The sequence below is a fragment of the Haliotis asinina genome, chromosome 7 (genome assembly GCF_037392515.1).
Source record: "Haliotis asinina isolate JCU_RB_2024 chromosome 7, JCU_Hal_asi_v2, whole genome shotgun sequence".
Classification (NCBI taxonomy): domain Eukaryota; kingdom Metazoa; phylum Mollusca; class Gastropoda; order Lepetellida; family Haliotidae; genus Haliotis; species Haliotis asinina.
The window spans coordinates 42,198,884-42,226,635 of NC_090286.1; the positions used below are offsets into that span (position 1 = coordinate 42,198,884).

The window sequence follows — 27,752 nt, forward strand, 5'->3', positions numbered from 1 at the left end:
TTTCTCGTTCGTGACTCAGTCTCCATCACGATCACGAGACGCATAACATCTCCAGTGTCGCTGCCCATGTAGATGTATCGATGCTTATTAAGTGCATGCACTAAGTCACGCATATACTCCGATACACACCACATCTAGACAAAACACTCAGTTTGCCTTGCTATTTAGCTATCTCCTGGACTAACTCGTATTGTTACCAAACGGGTTGGAGTGGTTGAGGTGTCAGGAGGGTGGCGTGAAACAACAAAACAAAACAAGCAGCCATGGTGTCAATCACTGGCATGTCTGGTCCAGACACGATTGTGTAGAGACTGATGTAACATGGCTGAAACATTGCTGAGTGTGGCGTTAAATTATAAAACAATCAACCAGTCATATGGTGTTCATCACTGGCTTGTCTGGTCCAGTCACGATTGTGCAGAGACTGGTGTCACATGGCTGAAACATTAATTGCTGAGTGTGGCGTTAAAGAATAAAACAACCAACCAGTCATATGGTGTCAATCACTGGCTTGTCTGGTCAAGACACCATTGCATGGAGACAGGTGTCACATGACTTGGATATTGCGGAGTGTGGCATTAAAGAATAAAACAACCAACCAGTCATGGTGTCAGTCACTGGGTTGTCTGGTCAAGACACAATCGTGCAGAGACTGGTGTGTTAAACAATAAAACAACCAACCACGATGACACGTAAACACCAGTGTCCTGCACCATAAATATACACACACCTTTCAGTACTGTATATATATTTTCGTGTCAAGGAACGGAAAGCGAGGGGAGACCGAAATATATTGTAATAGTTTCGTGACTTAATTAATTGTGCACGCTCTGCGTGGTGAAAACTAAATCTATTAGCTGAGTCCCCAAATAATTTCTTTTAAAAAGATGCACAGACGTCTGAAAGTGAAGTTAATGAGGACAGTATTAATTGGGCACATTTGCGGATTGTCTAACAATAAATATGAGAATTTACCCGTAGCTAGTACGACCACACATTCTCCTTGCCATATTTCATTACCAAAGATGGCGTTTGAATTCAAATTTTGAAAACACACTGGTTTGTTTCAGTCACAGCAGTTACATACTGCACTTCGCCACTCGTTCCATCGTTGCTCCCTCATTCTCGGAGCATACAGGCCAGCCACGACTTTTCTCGGGGATTCCAAAACGTATCAGCAGTCTGATTGGTTGAGAGCGTCCCGGATATGACGCATCTTTCCAGAATGTTCCAGAAACAACGGGAAACCCCTTCAGCTTGTATTTATACCAGCGAACCGCCATCGTTACAAGTTCGGATCGAAGCGAGTTGGTTGACGGAGGTGTGTCAGTTACCAACAGATTTCTGTGTAACTTCTGTTTGATCGGACACCAGTGTTAACTCTCAAGATGGGTAAAGACTATTACAAAATACTTAACGTCGCCAAAGGAGCGAGCGATGAAGACATCAAAAAGGGTTATCGTAAAATGGCCCTGAAATATCACCCGGACAAGAATAAGTCTCCCGGAGCTGAAGAAAAATTCAAGGAGATCGCCGAGGCATATGAAGTGCTTAGTGACCCCAAGAAGAAGGAAATATATGACAAATATGGCGAAGAAGGGCTGAAGGGTGGTATGAACAGCGGCGGTGCAAACCCAGGCCAGGGAGGCACCTACCACTATTCTTTCCATGGCAACCCACACGAAACTTTCCGAATGTTTTTCGGAGATGAAAATCCATTTGGGAGTTTCTTCAGTTCGGGTTTTGGGGGAAGCAGTATGAGAACGTCCGGCTTTGGTCATCATTTTGGTCCTGGGGGACCAGACGACATGGACGTTGACGACGACCCGTTTGGTCAACAGTTTTCATCATTTGGAGGGCCCGGTGGACATTATCAACAGTTCAGTTCAGGCGGCATGCCAAGACAGCGGAAACAGGACGCTGCCATCGTCAAAGATCTACAGGTGTCACTTGAAGATATATACAAGGGAGGAACTAAACGTATGAAAATCACACGGAAAGTTCTCAACCCAGACGGACAGAGCACAAGATTGGAGGAAAAAATCCTCACTGTGGATATTAAACCTGGCTGGAAAGCAGGAACCAAAATTACCTTCCCGAAAGAGGGGGACCAGAAACCTAATAATATACCAGCCGACATTGTATTTGTGTTGAAAGACAAACCCCACCCTCAGTTTGTTAGGGAAGGAAGTGACATAAGATACAAAGCCAAAGTGTTGCTAAGGGATGCACTTTGTGGTACTACAATTCATGTACCAACTGTTGATGGCAGGAAAATACCTTTGAACATTTCTGATGTTATAAAACCAGGTAGTATTAAAAGAATTCAGGGAGAAGGACTACCTTACCCAAAACAAGCAGGGAAAAGGGGAGACCTCATCATAGAGTTCTCGGTGGCCTTCCCAGATAAACTATCACAAGTTGCTAAGGACAATTTGAAGCAGATGCTACCCCGTACCTAAGTGTGAAGTCAGTGCATTCAGACGGTTGACAGGTGTTTGTTGCAGAATGCCCCCATTCTTACCGAGAGAAGAGCGTACATTGGCGCTTTTGTGGGTTGTACTGTGTAGTCTGCTATTTTTATCTCACAAGTCTGACAGGTGACTCATCTGCACCAGATAAGCATCATGATCTCTTCAGTGGAGGAAATTGCTGCCTAACAGGTCTAACAGTGCTTCATCTCCTCATCAAATGAAACAGAGTTAGTCACTGTAACATTTTGTTGATGCATGATTTCTTGAGGGAAAATCTGGACAGATTGTGTTTGTTTCTTTTATGAGAAGTTGCAGGAAAATTAAGTGGAAATGTTTTTTGTTTCATCATCAATCTCACCTGCTATCATGGTTATTTCTAAGATTCTTTCAGTTTATCTGTATGAATGTCACGTTTTTAACATTCTTACAGGGAATTTAGGCTGATACTAGGGCCCATTGGCAGCCTGACCTTTTGTTCTTTCATGGAAGCATACTGTAAAAATTATGATTTGGATATTTTTATCATGATGAGTGTTTATGATTGTCAGAAAATTGTTTCACAATATTGTTTTCAAAAGGTTACACAAGTTTATTACAGTAGAAGCTGTCTAAACCGGCACTCATTGGGACTAAAGAATTAATCTGGATTAGACAACGTACCAGATTGTAGAGCTAATGATTCATGTAAAGCCAGGGACAGGACTGAGATTTTACACCAGTGCTGACAACTTGCCGAATTGGACGGTTTGGACAGCTTCCACTATAATACAATTTTGTCATTATCCTGGCCTTATGTTAAGTAGAAAACCTTTTATGGGCCCACTCAGTGTTGTTAACAATACATAAACTGTTACTTTAAGTTCTGGGAGTTTATCACTAGATTTTTGTATGTGCTTGAACATGTTAAAATGTAAATAATATGAAGTCTGCATAATGTGTATGAGACTTTACTGTATTTTGTTGTATTTATTACCATGGTTGGGTAAAACTTCATCATGTTCCTTGAACATATCAACCTGTAAATATCCATGTACATTTATTGTATGCAGTATGTACCATATATCTGTACAGGTATGTTAGCTTGTGTACAAATTGTTCATAATTGGATTTCTCTTGGCATATTGTCAAAGAGAAAAAATAAACATCATTAAATCGTTATTTTTTGTTTGTTATGGTTTGTTTATATTTACTTGACTTTTCGTGTTATGTTCCCAATATAGAGTACTTTCGACAGTAAGATGTCTTTTGTTTCATGAAATTCAATGTGGCACATGATTAGCAAAATAGCAGACTGTAAACATGTGTAAATTGTAATCATCATGTCCGCACCCAACATAACAGTAAATGACATGATGTAAACTGTCAACCAGGGCCTCCTTTCACAAAGTACTATGGCGAGTGTAACTATAAGTCCTTAAGGTAACCTTAGTGCAATGCTAAAGAATACTCATTAAGGTTAACCCCAGTAAAAGTTGCTTAGTGAAAGGAGCCCCATGTCACTTAGCCCTAAACAGCAGAGGTGGTTTTGTGAACACAGTGGAAGTGGTTGTAAATAGTTCAGACTGAATCAATATGATCAAGACCAATATTGGACATATTCATTGCTGACCAGTGAAGAATGGTTTCCAGTTACTATAGTTTCCATGCCACAGCATCAAAGACATCGATGGTGTTGATGCTAACACTGTGTACAACACATTTTTCATACACAATGCATTTTTCGGACCTGTGAATTGTCGTAAGAGCTGACTGATAGGATCGGGCTTGCTGATACATATCATTGGTTCCCATTTGTGCAGATGGTGGCTGGTGATGTTGGTGAATCAGACCGCCACCATATAGCTACCTTACTGATGAGTGCAGCATGAAACTAAACTAACTCATGCACATGGGCTGATCAGCTGTAAATACCATTGTTCACAACCATCTACTCAGTAGCTCTCCGTGGAGTAGCCCAATGGTGAAAGCGTTATCCTGTTATGTAGAAGTCCTGGGTTCAATTCCCCACATGAGCACAATGTGTGAAACCCGTTGCCATGATAACAATGGAATACTGCTATAAGCAGCGTAAACTAAGTCACTTGTGACCAGAAATTTGTGTTACACAATACTGTAGTCTATTATAAGTGAATATTTAACAGAAAAGGAGCCAAGACACTCTTTGTTACAATATGGTATATTAAAGCTGATCACATAGAACTGATGAGACTGTATTAAATATATTTGTTTAGATTTGTATGACAGACTACGCTTTCCCCATATTGCAGTGACTATCTGTGTGCTGATACCTGTCTGTATTCATTTTGCTTCACTGAGCTGTGGATTGCTTAATGTTATTTAATGTCGTACACAGCAGTATTCCACTACATGTATATGCAGTCTCAGGGATCACTGTGGGTAAGGATTTGGAAATTTTTACCCACTGAAAGCAAAATATCCCATTAACATTCTAACATGGGTAGAAAATCCCATTACTTATGCATACTTACTTTATGTAATAATATAGAAATATCTGAAAAAACGATTGTTCAGATAATGAAGAAATTTCCCTCATTGACCATTTGCTCCTCTGTGATCCCTGCAGTATGTAAATAATCGTATCTTGACCAGATAGTGCGAAGTGGGGTATATAGTATTAGGCTCCGTCCGCCCATCCGTGTGTAAGAATTGGAATATGTTAAGAACCACGACCTAGGTTCATCACAGTATGAGAATGGTGCAGTCAAGTTTGGTGACCTTCACCTTCATTTCAAGGTCATAAGGGGACTTTAACATTTTACCCTTGTCAGTGAGATATCTCCAGAACCGGTTCTTTGCATTTTCTTCATATTCAACACCAAGGGAAGACACAAGGTGCAGTTGATATTGATGATCTTCTCATAACTTTCAAGGTCACTGCAACATGTTGAACACTTTGGCATGTTCGCCTACACAGTTAGCTTGTCAGCAAGATACCTCAAGAACTGGTGACATAACTTTATTCATATTTGATTCCAAGCTTCATCTAGGGAGGGCGCAAGGTCCATTTGATTTGGGTGACCTTCGTGCAATATTTTTCATGGTCACGATAACATCTTAAATTACGACCTTCACTTCCATTACTTTTTAAGTTTGTTCGGATAATTTGTGGTGGGGGATTATGTCACCTTAATGACAATGTTTGTCTTCTCTTACAACAAGTAAGAGTAACTGAAGACAAGGTCTAACCCGAATCTTCACGGGTCACTGTTCCATAGTGTTTTCCTCACTGAAGTTAGATTGAGAACACACTGAATGCTTTCCCAGCCATAATGTATATTCCAAGATGTGGACTGCATTTCTAAGAATCTCAAACATGATTCACTTTTGAAAACATTTGTATGGTTCTCACATTTATATTTTTGGAAGAGAGGTTTTGGTCACTGTTATACATCATAGATGCTGAAAATTATTTTCCAGGCAGGTTTTCATTTGTAAATGTAAGTGTGTTGTTCCATGAAATATACAAAAAACAAACACAAAGGTGATTTCATATGGGGTTTTTTAATGTGTGAGATTATATATTAATAATCAACAGAAGACAATGACTTAATAAATTGTACAAATTTGGCAGGGACAAGTGATGAGATGCAGGATTTGTGAAAGGGAATCCACTAGGAAAATACTAGTCATGATGGACTAGCTCCTAGCTCTGTATAATTCACCCAAATTTATACACGAGTCACAGCTGATGCAGTGCATACTTCCGATCAAAGGTTTAGACCCTCTTGTGTAAATACAGCCACTTACTTCAGGCAAATGTTCTTGCAATGAATTTTGCAACATATTCAATACTGTACTGCAAAACAAATTCCTAACATTGTAAAGATTACTGGAATTCAATAAATGAGAATAATCAGTTCATATTGGCAAATTTTTAACTAGACTTTACACCAAAACACAGCTGTTCACATACATATCTGCACATGCTTTTGGGCAATGTGATGCACGACCCTCGTGCAGTTCATCAGCATAAGGTTTGCAGTTGGTTCCCCCAAGTAAGCGGAGAAATCAATCTTTGGTGTGACCATATATACATAACATATAGTGAGTGTTTTAAGAGTCTAAACTTTTGATGGGCAGTATAGTTTCATATTAGTCTACCTTGAATCAAAATTTAATTTGGATTTTAATTTCATGTTACGCCACACTCAGCAATATGCCAGCTATATGGTGGTGGTTTGTAAAAAGGTGCAGACAATCTGATGATCAACAACATGAGCATCAATCCACGCAATTGGGACACTATCACATATGTCCAACAAGTCAGCGAACCTGACCACCCAGTCCTGTTAATCACCTCTTATGACAAGCATGGGTTACTGAAGACCATTTCTAGCCCTGATCTTCACAGCAGAACTGACACAAACAGGCTAAGTAGGTGGGATCCTGCTGCACCAGCTCTGGCTGGCACAGGCTGTTGCTGTTTACATTGGACAGGTGAAAACAGTTCAGCCACATCAGTCAATCAAGTCACATGGGCCTCAAGGACATTTCATTTTTAAGGAGATGCTGTGGACAATGGTTGATGCAATGCATGTTACACAGTCTTATAACTGTGTCTTAATGGATGAGCATGAAATAAGGAAGATTTACTAAACATCCTCTATGATTTGATTGTTGATTGTTCAGCCACATCAGTCAATCAAGTCACATGGGCCTCAAGGACATTTCGTTTTCAAGGAGATGCTGTGGACAATGGTTGATGCAATGCATGTTACACAGAGTCATGTAACTGTCTTAATGGACAGGCATGACACAAGGATGATTTACTAAACATTTTCTATGATTTGACTGTTGATTAACACCACACTCAACAACGTTACAGGTATATGACAGTGGTCTGTAAATATTCTAGTCGAGACCAGACAATCCAATGATCAACAGCATAAGCATTGTTCTATGCAGTTAGGATATGGTGACATTTGTCAACCATGTCAGTAAGTGTGACCACCTGATCCCGAAAGTTGCCTCTTACAACAAGCAAGGGTTGCTGAAGACCAATTCTAACTTTCATATTCATGAGATGCATCCTCTCTGAATGTGAGAACTGAAGTGAAATAGGGTTTTAATGTTGCTTTTAATATTGTTGCACTTAAACAGCTGTGTGAGTGTGAGTGTGTGTGTGCATGTGCATGTGTGTGCATGCGCGCATGTGTCCATGTTTTGTGTGTTTTGCAAGCTCACTGAGATACTACACTACTGTTCAACATGGAAACCTCACTCAGACACAGTATACCAACACCAAGCAACCAATCATTGTTTTATCCCATTAATTACATGCACAGCATTAAGCATTATCATACAAATTTTTTTTTCAATGATGTAGTCAGGCAGATGGTCAATCCACTCGGTCATTGTTGTCAGCACTAGTTGGGTAGCCTGTTCCATACATCTCTAGGCTGTAAACGTTCCTAATGATAAACCCAAGTAAATCATACACATTTGATCACTTGATGTTAGACTTGCACATACATGTGTTTATATCTTGATCATCTTGTACATTGCTTCTATGGAAGAGTACAAATGGTTGTTGGAGACATTTCTTAAGTTCCTCAAAACAGCTCCATCAAAACTAGCAGTCCTGCCTTTACCAGTGTCCCCATCCACAAAGCCTTCGTAATGTTACGACCTGTCATAACTCTGTGGTTAATCATAGGGTTGTGAACGGTGTAATGCTATGAGCGTGTTGTGCATCAGGGCCCCATTCCTCAAAGCGATCGTACCACTAAAACATAAGTCTGTGCTGAAGTATGGGAGTTACCATCAACTTAGCGCTACGATCACTTTGAGGAATAGGGCCCTGGACCCAGAAAAGGATCAGCTAAATGTAAATACATTACAGTTAAGTACATGTACAGCACTTGGTAGTGAGTCAATCCATTGCACCATCACAGCTTACAGTACATTCCACAACAGATCCAGCAGTAATGAAATGAGTTCACTTGAAACTCCAGCATCACTGAACATACAGGATATTACATATCCCATGCTACTGTTTTCAAGTCAGTTGATTCAAAATGCCATTCAAGCTTACATTCCATTCCACAACAGGTCCAGTAGTAATGAAATGAGTCTGCTAGAGACTCCATTGTCCCAGCTCTGTATGCAACAGAGCATACTGTATGTTACATATCCTGTGCCACAGTATTTAAGTCTGTCAATCCACTGCACCATCAGGCCTTATGATACATTCCACAACAGACATAACACTAACGTTATGAGTCAATCAATGACAAAAGCTTCCCAGCTCTGTATGCAACAGAGCATACGGTATATGATATATCCTGTGCCACTGCATTTAAGTCAGTCAATCCATTCCACCATCAGGGCTTACGGTACATTCCATAACAAATCCAACAGTACTGAAGTAAGTTTATCATTGACACATTTGCACACTCAGCTCCATGGAAGGCCCTGGACCACTGTCACCAGGACAGGATCAGGATTATTCCATCCGTGACACCATCTGAACTTACAGTACATTCTACAGCACATCTGAGCATACAGCTCAGTAACTGGGCCCACATTGGCGCTGAGCATGAAGCTCAAGGAGTGGAAGATGGTGGAAGGACAGCTGAATATTAGACCGTCTTGCGCTGAGCTTCATGGGAGTAATGGTGGAAAGCGAAGGTGATTGCGGAGTTCCATGCTGCTTTGAGGGCCATGTCTGGCAACCCCTTCTTATCAGCACAGTGGTTCCACTGAGACAGGTCTGAGTTACAGTCCGTGTCTGGGGCAGGGGGCTTCACCTGGATGTTGTTGACACACCGGCGACACTTGAACCTGGAACACAGAGTCAACATAAACATTTGTTTGTGGTTCAACAGCATCAGCAATGTACCAGTTATATGGCAGAGATCTAGGAAATATAAATGAGTCTTTACTACACAAACCAGTGTATGGCGTAACACCAATTCAAACCAAGAATCCCTTTATTGTTCCTGCAAGCTACAATTCATTCAATGACAACGTTTTAAACAGATGTGCAATAAGATTCTCAGTACTTGTTAATTTGCATTAGTTATCTAATTGTATACAACCTTCTTATGGGCTACAGTGTTGGTGTCAAGCATGAGCTACAGGGGAAATGCTTCTGTTAGATGGATATGGATTCCCGTTGCATGTCTCATAACTCCCATACTTTCACATTGGTTTCCGATAGTCATAGCCCTAATAGACACTGTAACTCCCAAACTTTCAAATTATCTTCCGATAGTCATAGCACTTACAGGACCGTAACTCGCAAACTTTCACATTGGCTTCCGATAGTCATAGCCCTAATAGACACTGTAACTCCCAAACTTTCACATTGGCTTCCAATAGTCATAGCACTTACAGGACCGTAACTCCCATACTTTTACATTAGCTTCCGATAGTCTTAGTGCTTACAGGACCGTAACTCCCAAACTTCCACATTGGCTTCTGATAGTCATAGTGCTTACAGGACCGTAACTCGCAAACTTTCACATTGGCTTCCGATAGTCTTAGTGCTTACAGGACCGTAACTCCCAAACTTCCACATTGGCTTCTGATAGTCATAGCACTTACAGGACCGTAACTCCCATACTTTCACATTAGCTTCCGATAGTCTTAGTGCTTACAGGACCGTAACTCCCAAACTTCCACATTGGCTTCTGATAGTCATAGTGCTTACAGGACCGTAACTCCCAAACTTTCACATTGGCTTCCGATAGTCATAGCCCTAACAGACACCATAACTCCCAAACTTCCACATTGGCTTCCGATAGTCATAGTGCTTACAGGACTGTAACTCCCAAACTTCCACATTGGCTTCTGATAGTCATAGTGCTTACAGGACTGTAACTCCCATACTTTCACATTGGCTTCCGATAGTCATAGCCCTAATAGACACTGTAACTTCCATACTTTCACATTGGCTTCTGATAGTCATAGCCCTAATAGACACTGTAACTCCCAAACTTCCACATTGGCTTCCGATAGTCATAGCGCTTATGGGACTGTAACTTTCATACTTTAACACTGGCATAAGATAGTCAAAGCAGTAAAGTGATTGTATGAACTGACAGAACAGTCAGCGGGCCAAGACTGCTTTGTGGAACAGATGGGTAAACTTACTTATCATGAGTATCACTGATGGTAGTCTCGTTGAGCTTGAAGAGATCTTTGAGCTCATCCACACTGAAGTGTCTCTCAACGTCCTCCTCATTGTCCACAACACAGCTGCTAAGGGCTTTCTTGTGAGCCTGGCGCTGGAAGATCTTCTCCTCTATCGTACCAGTCTAAATTACACAGCCACAATCACTCACCCTACTCTTAATGTAACATATACACAGTCTGTAACAAATATTAATGACATAAATCTACATCCTCAAACCACTCACACATCGTACCCTTTCCCCACAGTGACAAAAGCTTAAGTTCTTCTTTCCAAAACTCACAGAATTGCTTCCTGCAGATTCTTGAGCCTGATCACTGACTATTATTAGCAGACCTTAGCAGGCTGAACAGAATTATGCCCGACTTCAATTAGAAGCTGAAGCTGAATTACTGTATAGCTGTTACTTAGTGAGTGAGTGAGTGAGTGAGTGAGTGAGTGAGTGAGTGATTGAGTGAGTTGAGTTTTACGCTGCACTCAGCAATGTTCCAGCTATATGGCGGTGGTCTGTAAATAATCGAGTCATAACCAGACAATCCAGTAGTCAACAGCATGAGCATCGATTGTGCAATTGGGAATCGATGATGTGTTAACCAAGTCAGCAAGCCTGACCACCCAATCCTGTTTGTTGCATCACATGGCAACCATGACTTGTTGAAAGCCTATTCTACTCCAGACCTTCATGGGTAAACAACAAAATAAACATTTATGCTCATGTGAAGATGCTGAGTCATTGCAAATGAATAATGTACCTGCAAAAAAGTCAGGCATTTTGTAAATTTCACCTTGGGAATTTTTACAGATATTTCCTGTAGTGGGTGAAAATCGACCGGAGAGTCAGTCTGGATAGAAAACTGCAGTGACAAATGCACTTGTTGCCCACTTGTGTTACTCTAGTTGTCACCATTTCCATCTAACAAAGACCATAATCAGTAAAACATTAAAAATATTGCTCCAGATTCAACATTACAACTGCCTAAGAAAAATATTCTACCATGAAACTGAGATGAACTTACTGCGATAAATCTGTATATAAAACACTGCTTCTTCTGTCCATCACGCCAGCATCTAGCCATAGCTTGATCATCATTGGCTGGATTCCAGTCAGGGTCAAACATCACCAGCCGATTGGCTCCTATCAGGTTCAGGCCACACCCACCTGCCTTGCTACTGAGCATGAAGATGAACTCTGGACTCTGGAATAAGGAATTATATACAATGGTAAAAAGTAGGTGATATTTTGTTCTGTGGGTGAGTGAGTGAGTTTAGTTTTAGGTTGCACTCAGGAATATTCCAGCTATATGGCGGCGGTCTGGAAATAATTAGATGACAACCAGATAATCAAAGGATCAACAACATGAACAATCTTCACAACTGTAATATGATGACATGACTCAAGCAAGTCAGCGAGCCTGACCACCTGATACCACTAATTAATTGCCTCTTACGACAAGCATTGCTTACTGAAGACCAATAACCTGGGTCTACAGACAGCAGGAAATGATTTGTTGAGTAACTAAACAATGAAACAGCAATATCACCTTTAAGATAAGAGTTTGAATCTGATAACCCAGTGATTGATATTAGAAGCATCAATCCTTGGCATGATATACAGTCAACCAAATTCCTATTACTTATCCTAATGTCACAAATAAATAAAATATATATACAGAAGCCTAAAAAATGAGATGAACAATTTATCCAAAATTATTGTAAGTTGATAAAAATACATTCAAAGAGTGTTCTCAAAATCTAACATAAATAATAAATATATGTTTACATTAATTTTTAGATTAACTCTTTTGCTGTGTGTCAATTGATCATCACTGCAAACTGACTCAATCTGATTCCATTTAAGTAACAATGATCTAATACAGTAGGAACATACAGTAGGATCATTGAATCTTTCCACTATTTTGGCTCTTTTCTTGATGGTCATTGATCCATCCAGTCTGACATGCTGGTAGCTGAAACAAAGGGGAGACAACTCTTTCACAACCAGAAAACCAGCACACAAGAAACATATCTCAAAACCAAGATGTTATGTTTGGTGTTCAGCAAAATTCTAGTTCTAAGACTATGGTCTGCAAATAATCATGGTCTTTATTCTCGAAACGTTCGTAGCCCTAATAATTCTTAACTTTGATCGTAGTCATAGTGTTGATAATGGGCTACAAATGATTCGAGAATAGCTAGCCAAGTCAGGACCAGGCAATTCAGTGACTGACATCATGAACATCGATCCATATGCAACTGGGATATGATGTTTCAACCAACTCTGTGTCAGCTGACATATGCATCAGTGAATATATAGTACTGTTCAATCTTGACATATGGTTTGAAGTGACATATAGTGACTGCCTCTATTTGTCATTTGGAATGCCTCATGAGAACCTTTTCAGAGGTTTAATGATTGGATAACACATACTGACCTTGCTAAGGGCCCTCATACTGACAGGATGAAAGGTGGTACTGACATGCCCAATACTGACATGCCCTTAAATCTTTGTGTTGTGGTAGAACGCACTAAGATAAGATTCTGTTGTGATTGGGTACAGTTAAACAATCATACTGATTCTTGGCCTATAGAAATATTGTGCATTTCCTTTGTGATGGTACATTGTGTGACATGAGGCTAATATTCCTCTTAATTATTCACTAAAGAGTTAAATTGTTTGTACACTGCATTCTAAAGACATTGTTTTAACAATATTCAAAGTCAAACATGTACTATAGGTTTGGCCTCCAGTAAGCGTCTGACAAACAGGATGAATGAATGAAATCAACACAGAAGCACATGGCACCTATTCTGTGTTTGTGTGAATAACACAACCCTAGTCACTCCCCATGCTGCCAGAGTGAGTGAGTGAGTTTAATTTTACGCCGCACTCAGCAATATTCCAGCTATATGGCGGCGGTCTGTAAATAATTGAGTCTGGACCAGACAATCCAGTGATCAACAACATGAGCATCGATCAGCACAATTGGGAACCGATGGCATGTGTCAACCAAGTCAGCGAGCCTGATCACCCGATCCCATTAGTTGCCTCTTATGACAAGCATAGTTGCCTTTCATGGCAAGCATGGGTTGCTGAAGGCCTATTTTACCCCGGCACCTTCACTGATTCTGTGCTGCCAAATCTTCAAAAAAGTGAATGTCTTTGTTTCTAAGCCAGCCCTGTACTCACTTCCTCTGCCTGCAGAGTGTCTCAAACAGATCAAGTGTCTGGGTGTAGTTGGACACCAGGACCACTTTGTCGTTGCTTGTTGACTTTACCACAGCCAACAGGGTGTCCAAGACCACAAACTTTCCTACAAAGGGAGACAACTGTATATCAACACAGGGAATGTTGCACAACATATTTCCCATTTACATTTACATATATAATAAAATATATCTGAAAAATAATGTAGAATGCAAATAACATTGTGTGACAGTGAGTGATTTGGGTTTGAACAGTGCTTTGTGCATATGCAAGTGCATACTTACTATGCAACAATTATCTAATATATAACTTAGAGGTTGCATTTGCCTCGCAGAGTTGCCACCCTTAGGCATATTAGTAATCTGCTAATAGGAGTTTGAATCCCAGATTCAGCTTGATTATGTTACAGGGTTCGTCAGCACAATTTCCCTAAAGTGATAAACAGAACGTTCTTCACCACTTTAGGTATACTTGCCACAAAATGCTGACATGCAGTAATGAGTCAAAATCACTCCACAATCTGGTTTCAGTTGATCACAATACCACATGCTATTAAAACCAACTACGCAGACTTAAGCAGCTATTTTCATTCATAAATCCCTCAACACAAAAAATACTGAAGTCAATTGTTAGAAATAAGTAAGGCAACAACTGTAATTTCACCGATTGCCTACACAATAATTTACACAAGAAGAAGAAACCAGAAGCGTTTATTGCAAATAAGGAACCCAAGTAAAGTCCATCCAAATATCCATCAAGTAAGTAAGGAAACAGCGGTTAAAAAATGGGGATTTCACACTTGCAATAAAAGGATTTCTTGGTCAGTCAGTCTATCAAATGTCATGAAATCCCTTGCAACTAATATATTTCCTCATATCAGAGACTGATTCCATATACAGTCAGACGATCATTCCCACTTGTGTCAACAATCATATATGGGCTAATTGGACTAATTGATATTCATAAAAAAAATGAAACATCAAGTTGAACTTTCGAAAGTACATTTCCTGTTACTTTTGTTAAATGATGACATGAACAACTCATGCAGTTTCTTGACTCCTAAAACTGCAATGCAAACAACAGGAATTATCCTTGATCGTATAATTAATTTGTGTCTGTTTGATTTGCATGTTATGATTGTTCTCTTTGTTACAATTACAAATTGACTACTGACAGATTATCAATCTACATATTGTGAGTGATAACCAGCGCAACCTCCAGTGTCCACTTACCTGACAGTTCTGGCCTGATCTTCTTAAGGTCATGACCTTGAGGGAAATAGTCTAGGCCTCCTTCAAAGCCGTCTTCTCCCTGCACACACTTCTCATACACCAAGTCAGGGTCTGTGGTTTGAATGATATCATCGTCGTTACTGTGACTGATTAATTCAAGCTGGATACAACAGCAGGTACAAGTTTACAACAAAATTTACGCCAAGTAGGAGGATCTTTCACAAATTGGCTTGAAACAAATGCTATTGTACACGTAAATCATGATCTTTCGTGTCGTAAATGCCACTAATGGAACATCCAGTTTCCAGTATAAAATGTGACAGTGTGGAACCATCCATCACATAATCTACACACTTTAGCCCTTTTGCCACAAACCATGGAAGCCATGTTGTCGTTCAAAGAATGTTCACTGACGACAGAAAAAGAAACGGAAAAGATTTGCTACTGTTTGATATGATTTCCTGCATCCTGACATGAACGACTTACGATTGCAGAGTTTTTTCAGCTGGGTGATTGCTGAGAGACTGCTGACAGCCACTTTGCCGTTTGACGTGAGATCACACTCTGACGCCTTGGAGGACACAAACTGCTTGTACAGGGCAGACTGCAGGGGTGTGAGTTTACAGCAGACGACCAGCTCAACTGTATGGATGGAATTAAACACATGCTGAATGGCAAGTCTCAGCTGTCTTTAGGACATACTCATCTCCAAGCTGTACAGGTCCATGTAAAAATACAGTGTTAGACAAATTACTAACAACTGATGTTTACAATGTCTAGAAATATTATGTACAAAACTAAACCTTGGATTTGTAGATGCTGATCTACACATTATTCATTTCGAATGAACCATCTTCTGATATCATAAAATTCTTTCTGGTCTAGTTGGTCAGTTGGTTTGTTGTTTAATGCCGCACACAGCAATGTTCCAGCTATATGTAGGCGGTCTGTAAATAATTGAGTCAATCCAGTGATCAACATCATGAGCATCATTCTTAGCAACTGGTGTACAATGACATGTCTCAACCAAGTCAATGAGTCTGACCATCATACCGTTAGTCACCTTTCACAACAAGCAAGCATTCCTGAAGACCAGTTCCAAGACCTGCATCTTCATGTTGTAAGTTAATGTTAATTACGACACTTACAGTTATCTTAGAGCTAAGGGCGCTTTGAAAATCTTGCCCCAGAGGAATGGTGCTGACAAACCTATGAACACTACTCGGGCAAACTAGGATTCTAAGTCATAGATTTGCAGCGTGACACAGCTCCTGGTGCATGTGGAGAGTCTGCACCTTAGACAATAGGGCCACATTCTGAATTCTAACTCGCATCTAAGTAGTGTGATGGATGAACTCACTTTTAACTGGCAGGTACTTTGTGAGTAGAGCTTGTGTTCTCCTGATAATGCATCTATTCACCACGGCAGCAAGCTGAAACAGAGAAACTTAACACTGACCAACAACTCCAGACATTTTGAAATTTCAGTCCTGTATAAAGTTTCTTTGTCCCTGAATTTGGATGTATTTAAATATTTGAACAATGCATTCACTAACATTTCAATATTTATATGTTGTCTTGTTGTTTAATGCCACAGGCTGCAGTGTTTCAATCAGATGATGGGAGCTTCTGTTGTCTTGTTGTTTACTGCCACAGGCAGCAGTGTTTCAATCAGATGATGGGAGCTTCTGTTGTCTTGTTGTTTAATGCCACAGGCAGCAGTGTTTCAATCAGATGATGGGAGCTTCTGTTGTCTTGTTGTTTAATGCCACAGGCAGCAGTGTTTCAAACAGATGATGGGAGCTTCTGTTGTCTTGTTGTTTAATGCCACAGGCAGCAGTGTTTCAAACAGATGATGGGAGCTTCTGTTGTCTTGTTGTTTAATGCCACAGGCAGCAGTGTTTCAAACAGATGATGGGAGCTTCTGTTGTCTTGTTTAATGCCACAGGCAGCAGTGTTTCAATCAGATGATGGGAGCTTCTGTTGTCTTGTTGTTTAATGCCACAGGCAGCAGTGTTTCAAACAGATGATGGGAGCTTCTGTTGTCTTGTTGTTTAATGCCACAGGCAGCAGTGTTTCAATCAGATGATGGGAGCTTCTGTTGTCTTGTTGTTTACTGCCACAGGCAGCAGTGTTTCAATCAGATGATGGGAGCTTCTGTTGTCTTGTTGTTTAATGCCACAGGCAGCAGCGTTTCAAACAGATGATGGGAGCTTCTGTTGTCTGGACCAGGCAGTTTCAAATACAGGATAATACACAAACAACCAAGTGACTGAGCTCCACACTCGATCCACGTAGCTTTTGACCGTAGAGTGCTGTGGGTGAATTCTAACCAGGAATCCCCTAATGGTTCCAATGTTGATGTGATATTGGTGACAACATGCCTCCTGCATCTTGTCCTGCCCCTTCTTGCACTTGGAGGTCCAATCTACTAACTCAAGACCATCATGGGCTTCTGAGGATCAATTATAACAAGGAATATGCTTTCAATGTTTAAGTGCTACAGGTGACACCGTACCTCCTGCAACTTCTCCTGCCCCTTCTTGTGCTCCTCATCTGTGGAATCAGCATCTCTCCCACGTAGGATAGGGTTCTCGAAGCGACGCCTGAACTCAGAGGCTGTGCCTGCAACACAGGATATTCTCCTTGAGAGAGACTCACAGCAGACCAGTGAAAAACTGAATCTAACACTCTGATCATGCTGCAGTGTGCCAGGACTGACTTTCATGATATTCAGAGCGATGAGGTGTAGGTTAATGTTGCAGCTCATGGGGCTGAGAAGCCAAAGTTATTGTGAGTGAGTGAGAATGGCTTCCCTTATTTTTGGCAACAGTCCAGCTATGTCATGACGAGTGGCACCTGAAATGGGCTTCACACATTGTACCCATATGGGGAATCGAACCCAGGTCTTCAGCGTGATAAGCGAACACTTTAACCACTTGGATACCCCACCACCCCCTGCATTGAAAACTGGAGATCAAAGTCAATGTTGAGAAAGTATTCTTACCTAGAATGCCAGTATTGACAAAGTGGATGAGACTGAAGTACTCAAGAAGGTCGTTCTGTATGGGGGTGCCGGACAGAAGGACTCGTCGCTTTGCGTTCAGCTGACTCAGAGCCTGGTACGTCTGGTTCTCAGAGTTCTTCAGTCGGTGACCCTGTACATAAATACAAACACAAGTCTGATTCACAGCCTCTTACAGAACAGTCAGCTGTATGCAACAAGGTATCACTTTGAAGAACAGGCAGCTGTATGTAAAACAAGGTATCACTTTGAAGAACAGGCAGCTGTATGTAACAAGGTATCACTTTGAAGAACAGGCAGCTGTACGTAAGAAGGTATCACTTTGAAGAACAGGCAGCTGTATGTAACAAGGTATCACTTTGAAGAACAGGCAGCTGTACGTAAGAAGGTATCACTTTGAAGAACAGGCAGCTGTACGTAAGAAGGTATCACTTTGAAGAAGAGGAACACTTTCTATGGATAGGCACCTTTTTCATAGCAGTGGTTGCAATAAAGAAAAGAAGCATCCACTGCAATGATGAAGCATCCACTGCAATGAGGAAGCATCCACTGCAATGAGGAAGCATCCACTGCAATGATGAAGTTGTTCATCCATAAAAGAGTGCTCTCCTTCATCATACCAGCATCTAAATGCCACTTAAGGAAGGTATCACTGTTTCATTTGTTCACCTAAATAGTGAGTGACGGTATTAGTTCGGTTTGACACAGCTTTGAAAGGTTCTTTGGCTGCTGTTTAATGCAGCAGTCAGAATATACCAGCCATAGGGCAAGGGTCTGTAAATATGAAATCTGCACATGACAACCCAGTTATCAACAAAATGTGCTTTAGAAGTATTAGTCAGATCACAGCACGTCTTGTAAAGATAGAAGTGATGCAGCTCTCAAAAGTTATGTTTTGGAGACCCATAATCAAGTATATGGAGCTCATGAAGCATAATCTGGGCAATCCATGATGCAAGCAAACAATCATATTGATGCCACTTTGAACACAAAACTGCAGAGCCTTAGATAACTGGGCTGCGTGTCTCATGCAACGAATGAGGTGTTGAAATCTGTATGTGAGCTCACCTCATCACATATGACCAGCCCCACTGATCCTTTGTGCAGTACATGGGCGTGGAGACGGAAGGTTTCATAGGAGATGATAAGGATAGGGAACATCACTCTGCGTCCTGTCTGTGTCATGTAGTGACCTAAAACAGTGGAGTGTAATAAGGTGAAACAGTGGATTGTGGTGACCTAAAACAGCGGCTTGTAGTGAGTTGAAACAGTGGATTGTGGTGAGGTGAAACAGTGGATTGTAGGGAGTTAAAACTCTGGATTGTAGTGAGGTGAAACAGTGGAATGTAGTGGGGTGAAATAGTGGATTGCTGTGAGGCGAAACAGAGGATTGTAGTGAGGTGAAACAGTGGATTGTAGTGAGGTAAAACAGTGGATTGTAGCGAGGTGAAATAGTGGATTGTACTGCGGTAAAACAGTGGATTGTATTGAAGTGAAACCGTGGAATGTAGTGAAGTGAAACAGAGGATTGTAGTAAGGTGAAACAGTGGATTGCAGTGAGGTGAAACAGTGGAATGCACTGAGGTGAAACAGTGGATTGTAGTGAGGTGAAACAGTGGAATGTAGTGAAGTGAAACAATAGATTGCTGTGAAGTGAAACAATAGATTGCTGTGAGAGGAAACAGGGGATTGTAGTGAAGTGAAATAGTGGATAGATGTGAGGTGAAACAGTGGAATGCAGTGACGTAAAACAGTAGACTGTAGTGAGGTAAAACAGAGGATTGTAGTGAGGTAAAACAGTGGATTGCATTGAAGTAACACAGTGGAATGTAGTGAGGTAAAACTGGATTGTAGTGAGGTGAGACAGTGGAATGTAGTGTGTTGAAACTGGATTGTAGTGAGGTGAAACAGTGGATTGAAGTGAGGTGAAATGGGACTGAAGTGAGGTCAAACAGAGTAATGTGGTGATACATTATCAAATCAAAAACTGGTTTGAGGTTTAAAGTGATACATTGTGCAAGGTGTGTATACTCTTACTCAGGTTTTTGTCTATTTCACTTTTCGTGCCACTGTCAATAGCGAGAGCTTTCACACGTCCACCCAGCCACTTGTTGATTTCATTGTACCAATTCTGAAACATGACACACATAGTACAGACGTCTATTTATGCTCAGTAAATTACTGACTTCATACTGTCTTTGTCTCACCGGCAGCAAACTAGTCACATACAACCATGGTGGCAGTCTTACCTTCACTAAACTACTGGGACAAACAACCATGGCCTTTTCAATCAAAGGGCAGCAGTCTGGACTTTGTTTCTGTCAACATAAGTTACACAGATGTATATTATTAATGTTCAGACACTTGTATCTACACAAAATCATTGTCCACAAAAAAATATGGTCTCAGTGGGGTTAAATTTGCAGTCAGGTACAACCTAGCTGTAAAATCTGAAAAGTGTGAATACTGCTCGGCACTGGGCACTATTCAAATTATATTCCAAAGAACAATAAAACGTAATGACTGGAAAATAAGATTTTAACACTACTATTCATATCCATGTTACACAGTGTCCATTTTCACAATGACCCACCTTACTTGTCTACCCTATTGACAATTGAGAATTTTCATGAAGAAAATCTATAAAATAGGACTATCCTGAACTAGACACTGATTGTTCCTATCTGTTATGAAAGAAGGAATGTTCCATCTTTGACATCTGCAGGTACTTACCAGTGATGTCCACATCAGTGTGATGCACTGCAGTGTCTTCCCCAGACCCTGGAGCAGACAGCAACAATGTACATGGGAACAACAACCAAATGTGAACAAAAAAAGACACAACAGACAGACCAACAGTTGCACTGCAGTGTCTTCCCCAGACCCTGGAGCAGACAGCAACAATGTACATGGGAACAACAACCAAATGTGAACAAAAAAAGACACAACAGACAGACCAACAGTTGCACTGCAGTGTCTTCCCCAGACCCTGGAGCAGACAGCAACAATGTACATGGGAACAACAACCAAATGTGAACAAAAAAAGACACAACAGACAGACCAACAGTTGCACTGCAGTGTCTTCCCCAGACCCTGGAGCAGACAGCAACAATGTACATGGGAACAACAACCAAATGTGAACAAAAAAAGACACAACAGACAGACCAACAGTTGCACTGCAGTGTCTTCCCCAGACCCTGGAGCAGACAGCAACAATGTACATGGGAACAACAACCAAATGTGAACAAAAAAAGACACAACAGACAGACCAACAGTTGCACTGCAGTGTCTTTCCCTAAGCTCTAGAGCAGATGGCAATTACATACATGAGAATAACAACCAAAGCGGGAATGAATGACACAGACACAAATAGATACTGTCTTTCCCAGGCTCTAGAGCAGACGGCAACACTATACATGGGTATAACAACCAACTGGATATAAATAAAGACACAAACACAGACAAACACAGACAGACAGACAGACAGACAGACAGACAGACAGACAGACAGACAGACATATAGATGTACAGCAGTGTCCTTCCCTGGCCTTATAGCAAATGGAAACAATATACATGGGAACAAGTGTTTGCAACTAATATGGAATAAGAATGGAATATTTATAACAAAATTACTTTTTATTTTACGGTCAAATACATGATGCCTGAAATGACTGGTGTCTCCATAATTACCCAATGCAGACTGCCAATGTAACTGAAAACACTGGGTGCAATGTTTCAGGAGATATCGTTTTTACATGTTTGAAAAGTGATTAAAGTGTCATGGTGACTGTGAAGATAAGGCAAAGGTCACCAAAATCCACTAGTGTCTGCATAATTCCCCAATGCAGTCTGGTACCAAATTTGAAGGCATTAGGTATAACAGACCATGAGATATCATGTTAACAAGACTTTGAGAAGTGGTCAAACAATCATTGTGACCTTGAAAATATGGTCAAGGTCACCAACATCGACAGGTGTCTACTTAATCACCCAATGTAGGCTGTCACCAAAGTTGAAGACATTAGATAAGACAGTTCATGAGATATTGCATCAGCAAGAGTTCGAAAAGTGGTTCATGTGTTGCAGTGACCTTGGAAATATGGTCAAGGTCACCAAAATTGCCTGGTGTCTGGGTAATCACCCAATGTGGGATGTCACCAAATATGAAGACACTGGGTACAACAGTTCATGAGATATTGCCTTAACAAGAGTTTGAGAAGAAGAATTGGGATGTGCGGCAAGGGAAGATAACCAAATGGGAATAAACAAAGACACACAGACAGACAGACCAACAGATGCAATACAGTGTCTTAGCCAGGCACTAGAGCACACAACAATAACATAAACTACAGCAGGCGGCAAACAATATACACGAGAATATCAACCACAGGGTATTAAATACAGACACACAGATATAGATACATAGACACACAATCAGATAGTTACTTCTCAAAAGACACTTAGGACATACAAGCAGGTTTCCAGTTGTAGGTGATTACTGAATTTGAGAATATTTATGTTAGAAGCTTTATTTCACAAAATTAGTTTAGTGCAGACAAGACATATTTGATGAGTCAAAAAACTCCTTTGGCTGGTGCACTGAGCAGTATTTGACCAAACACCATGATGCCAACCCTCATCACAAAGATGAAACTGGCTCATCGAAATATTCAACAAATCAAACTCTGCATGGACAAACAGCTATGAGTATGACAGATGCTCCAGGTAAATAGATTATTCCACAATAATGGGCCCTGTGTCCCTGTACTATTATGATATTGATGCCAATACAATACAATATAATACAATACAATACAATACAATACCAATGTGCCTGGCAAACAATATGAATCTTCCAGAATTGTGACTGTACCATTTCATCGGCCATGATGCAGCCATAACTCCCTTCAATCTGACAGCCTGTGATGCAGTCATACATGAACTTGACTCCCTGCGAAGGAAACAGAAGAAGGTAAAACCACAAGCCATTTTTCTGCTCTATAATCTTTTCCAATATCCATTCCATTTGTAAAAACAAAAAACAAATAGATTCAAATATTCAAAAAGAAGTACTTATTCATGAAAAATTCATGACAAAATATATATGTTTGAACTCCGAGGTCATTTTACTTTTTAGTGTACAACCTGTGCAATGCACTTATTACCTCCCTTTGATGAGGCCTCAGCACCTTGGACAGCAGAGGGTCCACTACCACATGTACTGGCTGCTTTTCCCTGGGGGGTACATGAGCATCATATTACTTTCATGTTAACTAACAACACTCATAAATGTCCACAACAAATGCAGCAAAAAGAATACATCAGTGTGAAAATTTAAGTAGAAAAGTTAATGAATAACCATTCGACTCCAATGTATAAAGCATTTGGCAAGAAACACAATAGTACATCCCTGAACCTTAAAACATTTCAAAAATTCTAATTTATCAGCAATTCCCTCCTATACTATTAACATAAAGAAGAATCAAAATACAAATGTAGCCTGACATCAAGAACAGTCAGACAAAACTCAGAGTGCCTAGCTGGGCACACTACCGCTAAACATTTATAGCTTATACAAGAATTAAATATCAGTGGCATGTGTTTCTGCACAATATATTAATAAATAATGTTAATTCATTTAACTAGATTGATTTGCCCAAATTTAACCACAATAGAGTTTAACCCATGAACATCCAGGAAAATTGCTTTATGCAGTGTTAAACAAACAAACAAATCAAATCCTTGTTTCACTGACTGACTGACGAAATGATTAACTCAAGTCCTTCAGCATTTGGAGCAAGGACACTTACCACCTAGCGTGGCAGTTCAGAATGAGGCAACTACAATACATCGGAGTTAGTATACCGTGACAGAGTTGGATAGTAAGTCTGTAAGCTGGAGCAGCCTTAGTGTGGTACCGTGTTCCACGAAGTGGTTGAGCGCCATGATGAGACTTACGACTGACTTAACACTACGTTTGCTTTGAGAAATGAACTGCATCCTTGCTGTACTGGTTTGAACATCTGCCCTTCTGTCTGCCTCGATCTCCAGGCACATCATACAAAAAGGTGTTAAAAAATGGTACTTGCTGGTCCTTGTCTGGCACTCAGCATTAATGGGTGCAACAAGGACGGGTCCACTTGGAGTGAGTATATTGTGTCTGAGTGGGTATTCATGCTGAACTGCGGCATGGCATCTCAGTGAGCTAGGACTATAAAACCAGCTTAAGTCTGGGCTAGTACAAGCAGCCATGCATACACATGAACATTGTTATTTGAGCGAAATATTCTTAAGTGCGACGCTAAACACCTTTTCACCTCACCTAACCTTTGTGAAAATGGGTCTACTGTAAGGAGCATTACTATCATGTCACTTTGACAGTGCAATAACCTTGAACATAACGGTTCACCCTATTTGAATTCTGGAGCTTTTACAATAATGTTCACACTTCATGATACAAACATGTCTTGCAAACCGGCACATATGGCATGACATCCAAGACGTGCATGTCAACCGACTATGCCAGCCTCACAATAACAAGACAATGACTAATCAAACAAAACAAAACCCATGCAGTAGAGCTGTGATGAAATATCGTAGTATAGATAACTATGATATTTTATCAGATGATAAATATATTGATACTCTTTTTTTATCGTGATACATATCCTTGATCTTAAAATTGTTCATTTTCCATTAGAAATTGATGGTTATATCAAAATACACCTTTTTAAAGAAAATAACTAAAGATAGCATATCATGATGTGAATAGTATCGTATTGCATCGTTCCGAGATATCGCGATACACATCATATCGTGAATTTTCTGTATCGTCACACCCCTACCATACAGTGTACTTACAAGTCAGCCTTGAGCTGGTCATGGGCAGACAACTCTGGTGGTGTATACAGAATGAGAGCTCCCTCTTCATAAGGGTCGTGCAGAGGTTGCCTTGTGCCCTGTCTCCGCACGCCAAGGGCTCGGAATGATGAAGCTCCTGTGAGGAAGAAGGAATCTACAATAAGGAATCACCTGATCATTCATTTTATGTCATATCATATGAATACAAACAATGTACTCATATATTTCAAAATGTTGAAAGGTAAATAGTCCATTTACCATGTTATTAATTGTTATCCAACTGGGCAACTTGTCATTTGGAAAGTTGTATGTTTGAGTTTTGAGTCACCCACTCCTAGGATACTGATCACACAATCCAACCGGGTACCCTGATAAATTAAAGAAAATTTAAAGGCTTATGACTTACCTTGATAATTTGGGATTGGGATTTTAAAAGGCTTGGAAAGAAGATTCTTGATGAGAGCTTCCTGAAACATAAAGAATGCGAATGTGTTAGTTGATCTGCTGCATTCTTCACCAGTCAGCGAGTGGCTTAATTCAGTATTGATATATTTTGACTCACAGTTATATCCCTGTCTTGATTAACAATCCAATAATTCTTTCTGAAAGTGTAAGGATATTTTTATTAACTTAATGCTAAATATGAACAAGGCATAACCAGTAAATTAAACAAAAGTCATCGAGAGATAACAAATCCCCATTTCCCACAAATCTGATGAGTGAGATGATCAAGAGATGTATGTCCTACTTCATGAGTATACGTATCCATTCGTACAAAAACAGTTTATTGAGCTATTGACAAATTGGAATTGGGATACAGAATTTTGTTTTTGCATGTAAAATTTTATTGTTCTAAGATGACCAAGTGGTTGTCATCATGTTTAAACATTCGCTGAAAGGGCTCTTTCCATGGAAACAGGAAAACATACATTCTAGAAATTCCTAAATAACAAAATGCAGTAGATGTCAACCTGTTCTTTGAGTGTGCAAAGTTTTGTGGATGAGTTCCTATTTGTCAAAGAGATACGGTCTGAACAAGAATTAAAATACATAAAGATGGACAGACAAGTTAATAAAAATTTCTCCGAGAATTTTCATAATTTTCATTATTGATCTTTATCACAATAATCTTCATAAATGTAAACAGTTGTTGTTTACTGTGGATATATGAAAAAAGAACTATGACATAGTTTAATCGATACTTAAAATCAATAATGATACATCAGTTTTGTATTCACGCATGTGTTGTAATAGTAATCCAGTTTTATAGTCACAGCCCAAAGATTGCGTTAGGAGTACCAACTTCTGTGGTCAGGGATCAAACCTCCAATATTCCCACTCCAGGCAAACACTATCCACCTGACTTAACTCCTCAAGGGAAATAGCAGCAAAACACTTCTGGTGTTCTTTAGCAAGGGGGTATGCACATGAAACAGTGAGAACAAGAAGGGTTGGTCTAAGTTAAAGCTCACCACATACCGCAATGCATTCATTTCACTGTTCCAATTAATGTGCTTACCCCCTTGCAATACAAACCAAAAATAGCAACTTGAATTTATGATCATTCGTTAAATAACTTTTATCTAAGGTGAATAGAATTCTGAGATTTCCATGTTCATTTGGCATGGTCAAACTTATGAGGATTTGCAATCTTAATTCTACTTCATTCAACTTACTTTTTTGTTTACAGTGAAATTGATCGGTTCAGTTTCACTGCATACAGACTATAATAATCACCTCTTGTGACAAGGAACAAGGACTGGGAGGTCTATTCTAAGCTGGTTTTCAGATGACGATATTAAGTTAGCATTTGCGACCAAGCCACAAATATAACTCACACACAACAATAGTTCTACTTGGTTGCAGAACTGAAATAAATCAATGAAATGATCAGTATCTAGATCAATCGTTAGTCCCATAATATTGACAAAAGTAATGAGATCTTTCATGCCTTGCAAATTCATTTTAACACTTGTAAGCTATGATGCATTTTTCCCAAATGAAATTTCTGTGTTTTGGTCATTATCTGTATTGTCCTCAAATCTGCAAAAAAATGTTGTTTATCTCACTTCTTTGCCTATTCTTATGAAAAATCGCTGTTTTACTGTCCAGAGTTACTCGATGGATGATGCACTGTAACAACAGCATCAGCAAGATTCTTCCTGCCGTTTTACCCAGACTGACTATAAAACAAACGGTAGATAGAAAGGGGGTTACTTATATAGATCTCAAGGAAAAGGCATGTGAGGTAGCCCAGTGGTTAAAGGGTTCGCTTGTCATTCCAAAGCCCTGGGTTTGATTCCTCACAGGAGTGCATTGTGTGATACCCATTGCTGGGGTCCTTTCTGGAATATTGCTAAAAGTGGAGTAAAATCAAACTCATTTACTCACTCACTCACTTACTCACTCAAGGAAAACAAATTTGATACTACTCCAGTTTACCTTGTCATATTTTGAACTTTCCTCGATACACAGAACTGATTTTCATTTTAAGTTGAGAACAGTTTCAAACAGAATGTTTCTATCACTGAGTTGTGTTGAATGGCGCTTTGAATCAGTATTCCCATTATATCAACACTCTCTGCTTAATGTAATAGGAAAGTCTAAGTAAAATCAATAAGCATGGGCATGGAGTTGCCACTCACTATCATAGGTTCCTGGTGTGTCCAAGGGACGTAACTGCACAGCCAACTATGATGATGAAACCAGTGGGCTGATTATACGAGATGTTGTTCATACTTATAACAGAAAGTATCTGAGATGGCTAATGTATCCTTTTATTTGTTTGAATGGATG

General features: G+C 40.0%; 2 protein-coding genes across 2 annotated transcripts in view; one reads left to right on the plus strand and one right to left on the minus strand.

Annotated features, from left to right (window-relative positions):
• The first annotated feature begins 1,223 nt into the window (after nt 1-1,223).
• LOC137290737 (dnaJ homolog subfamily B member 4-like) lies at nt 1,224-3,632 on the plus strand. Its single transcript, XM_067821853.1, has one exon. It carries the CDS (start codon nt 1,389-1,391, stop codon nt 2,460-2,462), a length of 1,074 nt encoding a protein of 357 aa, XP_067677954.1. The 5' UTR covers nt 1,224-1,388; the 3' UTR covers nt 2,463-3,632.
• Nucleotides 3,633-7,742: 4,110 nt separating this feature from the next.
• Nucleotides 7,743-27,752, minus strand: part of LOC137290383 (DNA repair and recombination protein RAD54-like) — a 33,872-nt gene continuing 13,862 nt past the window's right edge. Inside the window, exons 4-21 of the mRNA XM_067821283.1 lie at nt 25,363-25,423; nt 24,957-25,092; nt 23,261-23,330; nt 22,969-23,046; nt 20,829-20,876; nt 20,345-20,413; nt 20,133-20,226; nt 19,164-19,288; nt 18,078-18,228; nt 17,589-17,695; nt 16,431-16,503; nt 15,557-15,712; nt 15,071-15,181; nt 13,821-13,944; nt 12,521-12,599; nt 11,649-11,828; nt 10,593-10,756; nt 7,743-9,278 (exon numbers count right to left, since the gene is read on the minus strand). Of these exons, the coding sequence (XP_067677384.1) occupies nt 9,077-9,278; nt 10,593-10,756; nt 11,649-11,828; nt 12,521-12,599; nt 13,821-13,944; nt 15,071-15,181; nt 15,557-15,712; nt 16,431-16,503; nt 17,589-17,695; nt 18,078-18,228; nt 19,164-19,288; nt 20,133-20,226; nt 20,345-20,413; nt 20,829-20,876; nt 22,969-23,046; nt 23,261-23,330; nt 24,957-25,092; nt 25,363-25,423 (2,028 nt within the window). The 3' untranslated portion in view covers nt 7,743-9,076. The remainder of the gene's footprint in view (nt 9,279-10,592; nt 10,757-11,648; nt 11,829-12,520; nt 12,600-13,820; nt 13,945-15,070; nt 15,182-15,556; nt 15,713-16,430; nt 16,504-17,588; nt 17,696-18,077; nt 18,229-19,163; nt 19,289-20,132; nt 20,227-20,344; nt 20,414-20,828; nt 20,877-22,968; nt 23,047-23,260; nt 23,331-24,956; nt 25,093-25,362; nt 25,424-27,752) is intronic.

What these genes read in the sequence shown, in the direction of transcription:
- LOC137290737 (XM_067821853.1), top strand. Translation starts at nt 1,389, where the DNA reads ATGGGTAAAGACTATTACAAAATACTTAACGTCGCCAAAGGAGCGAGC.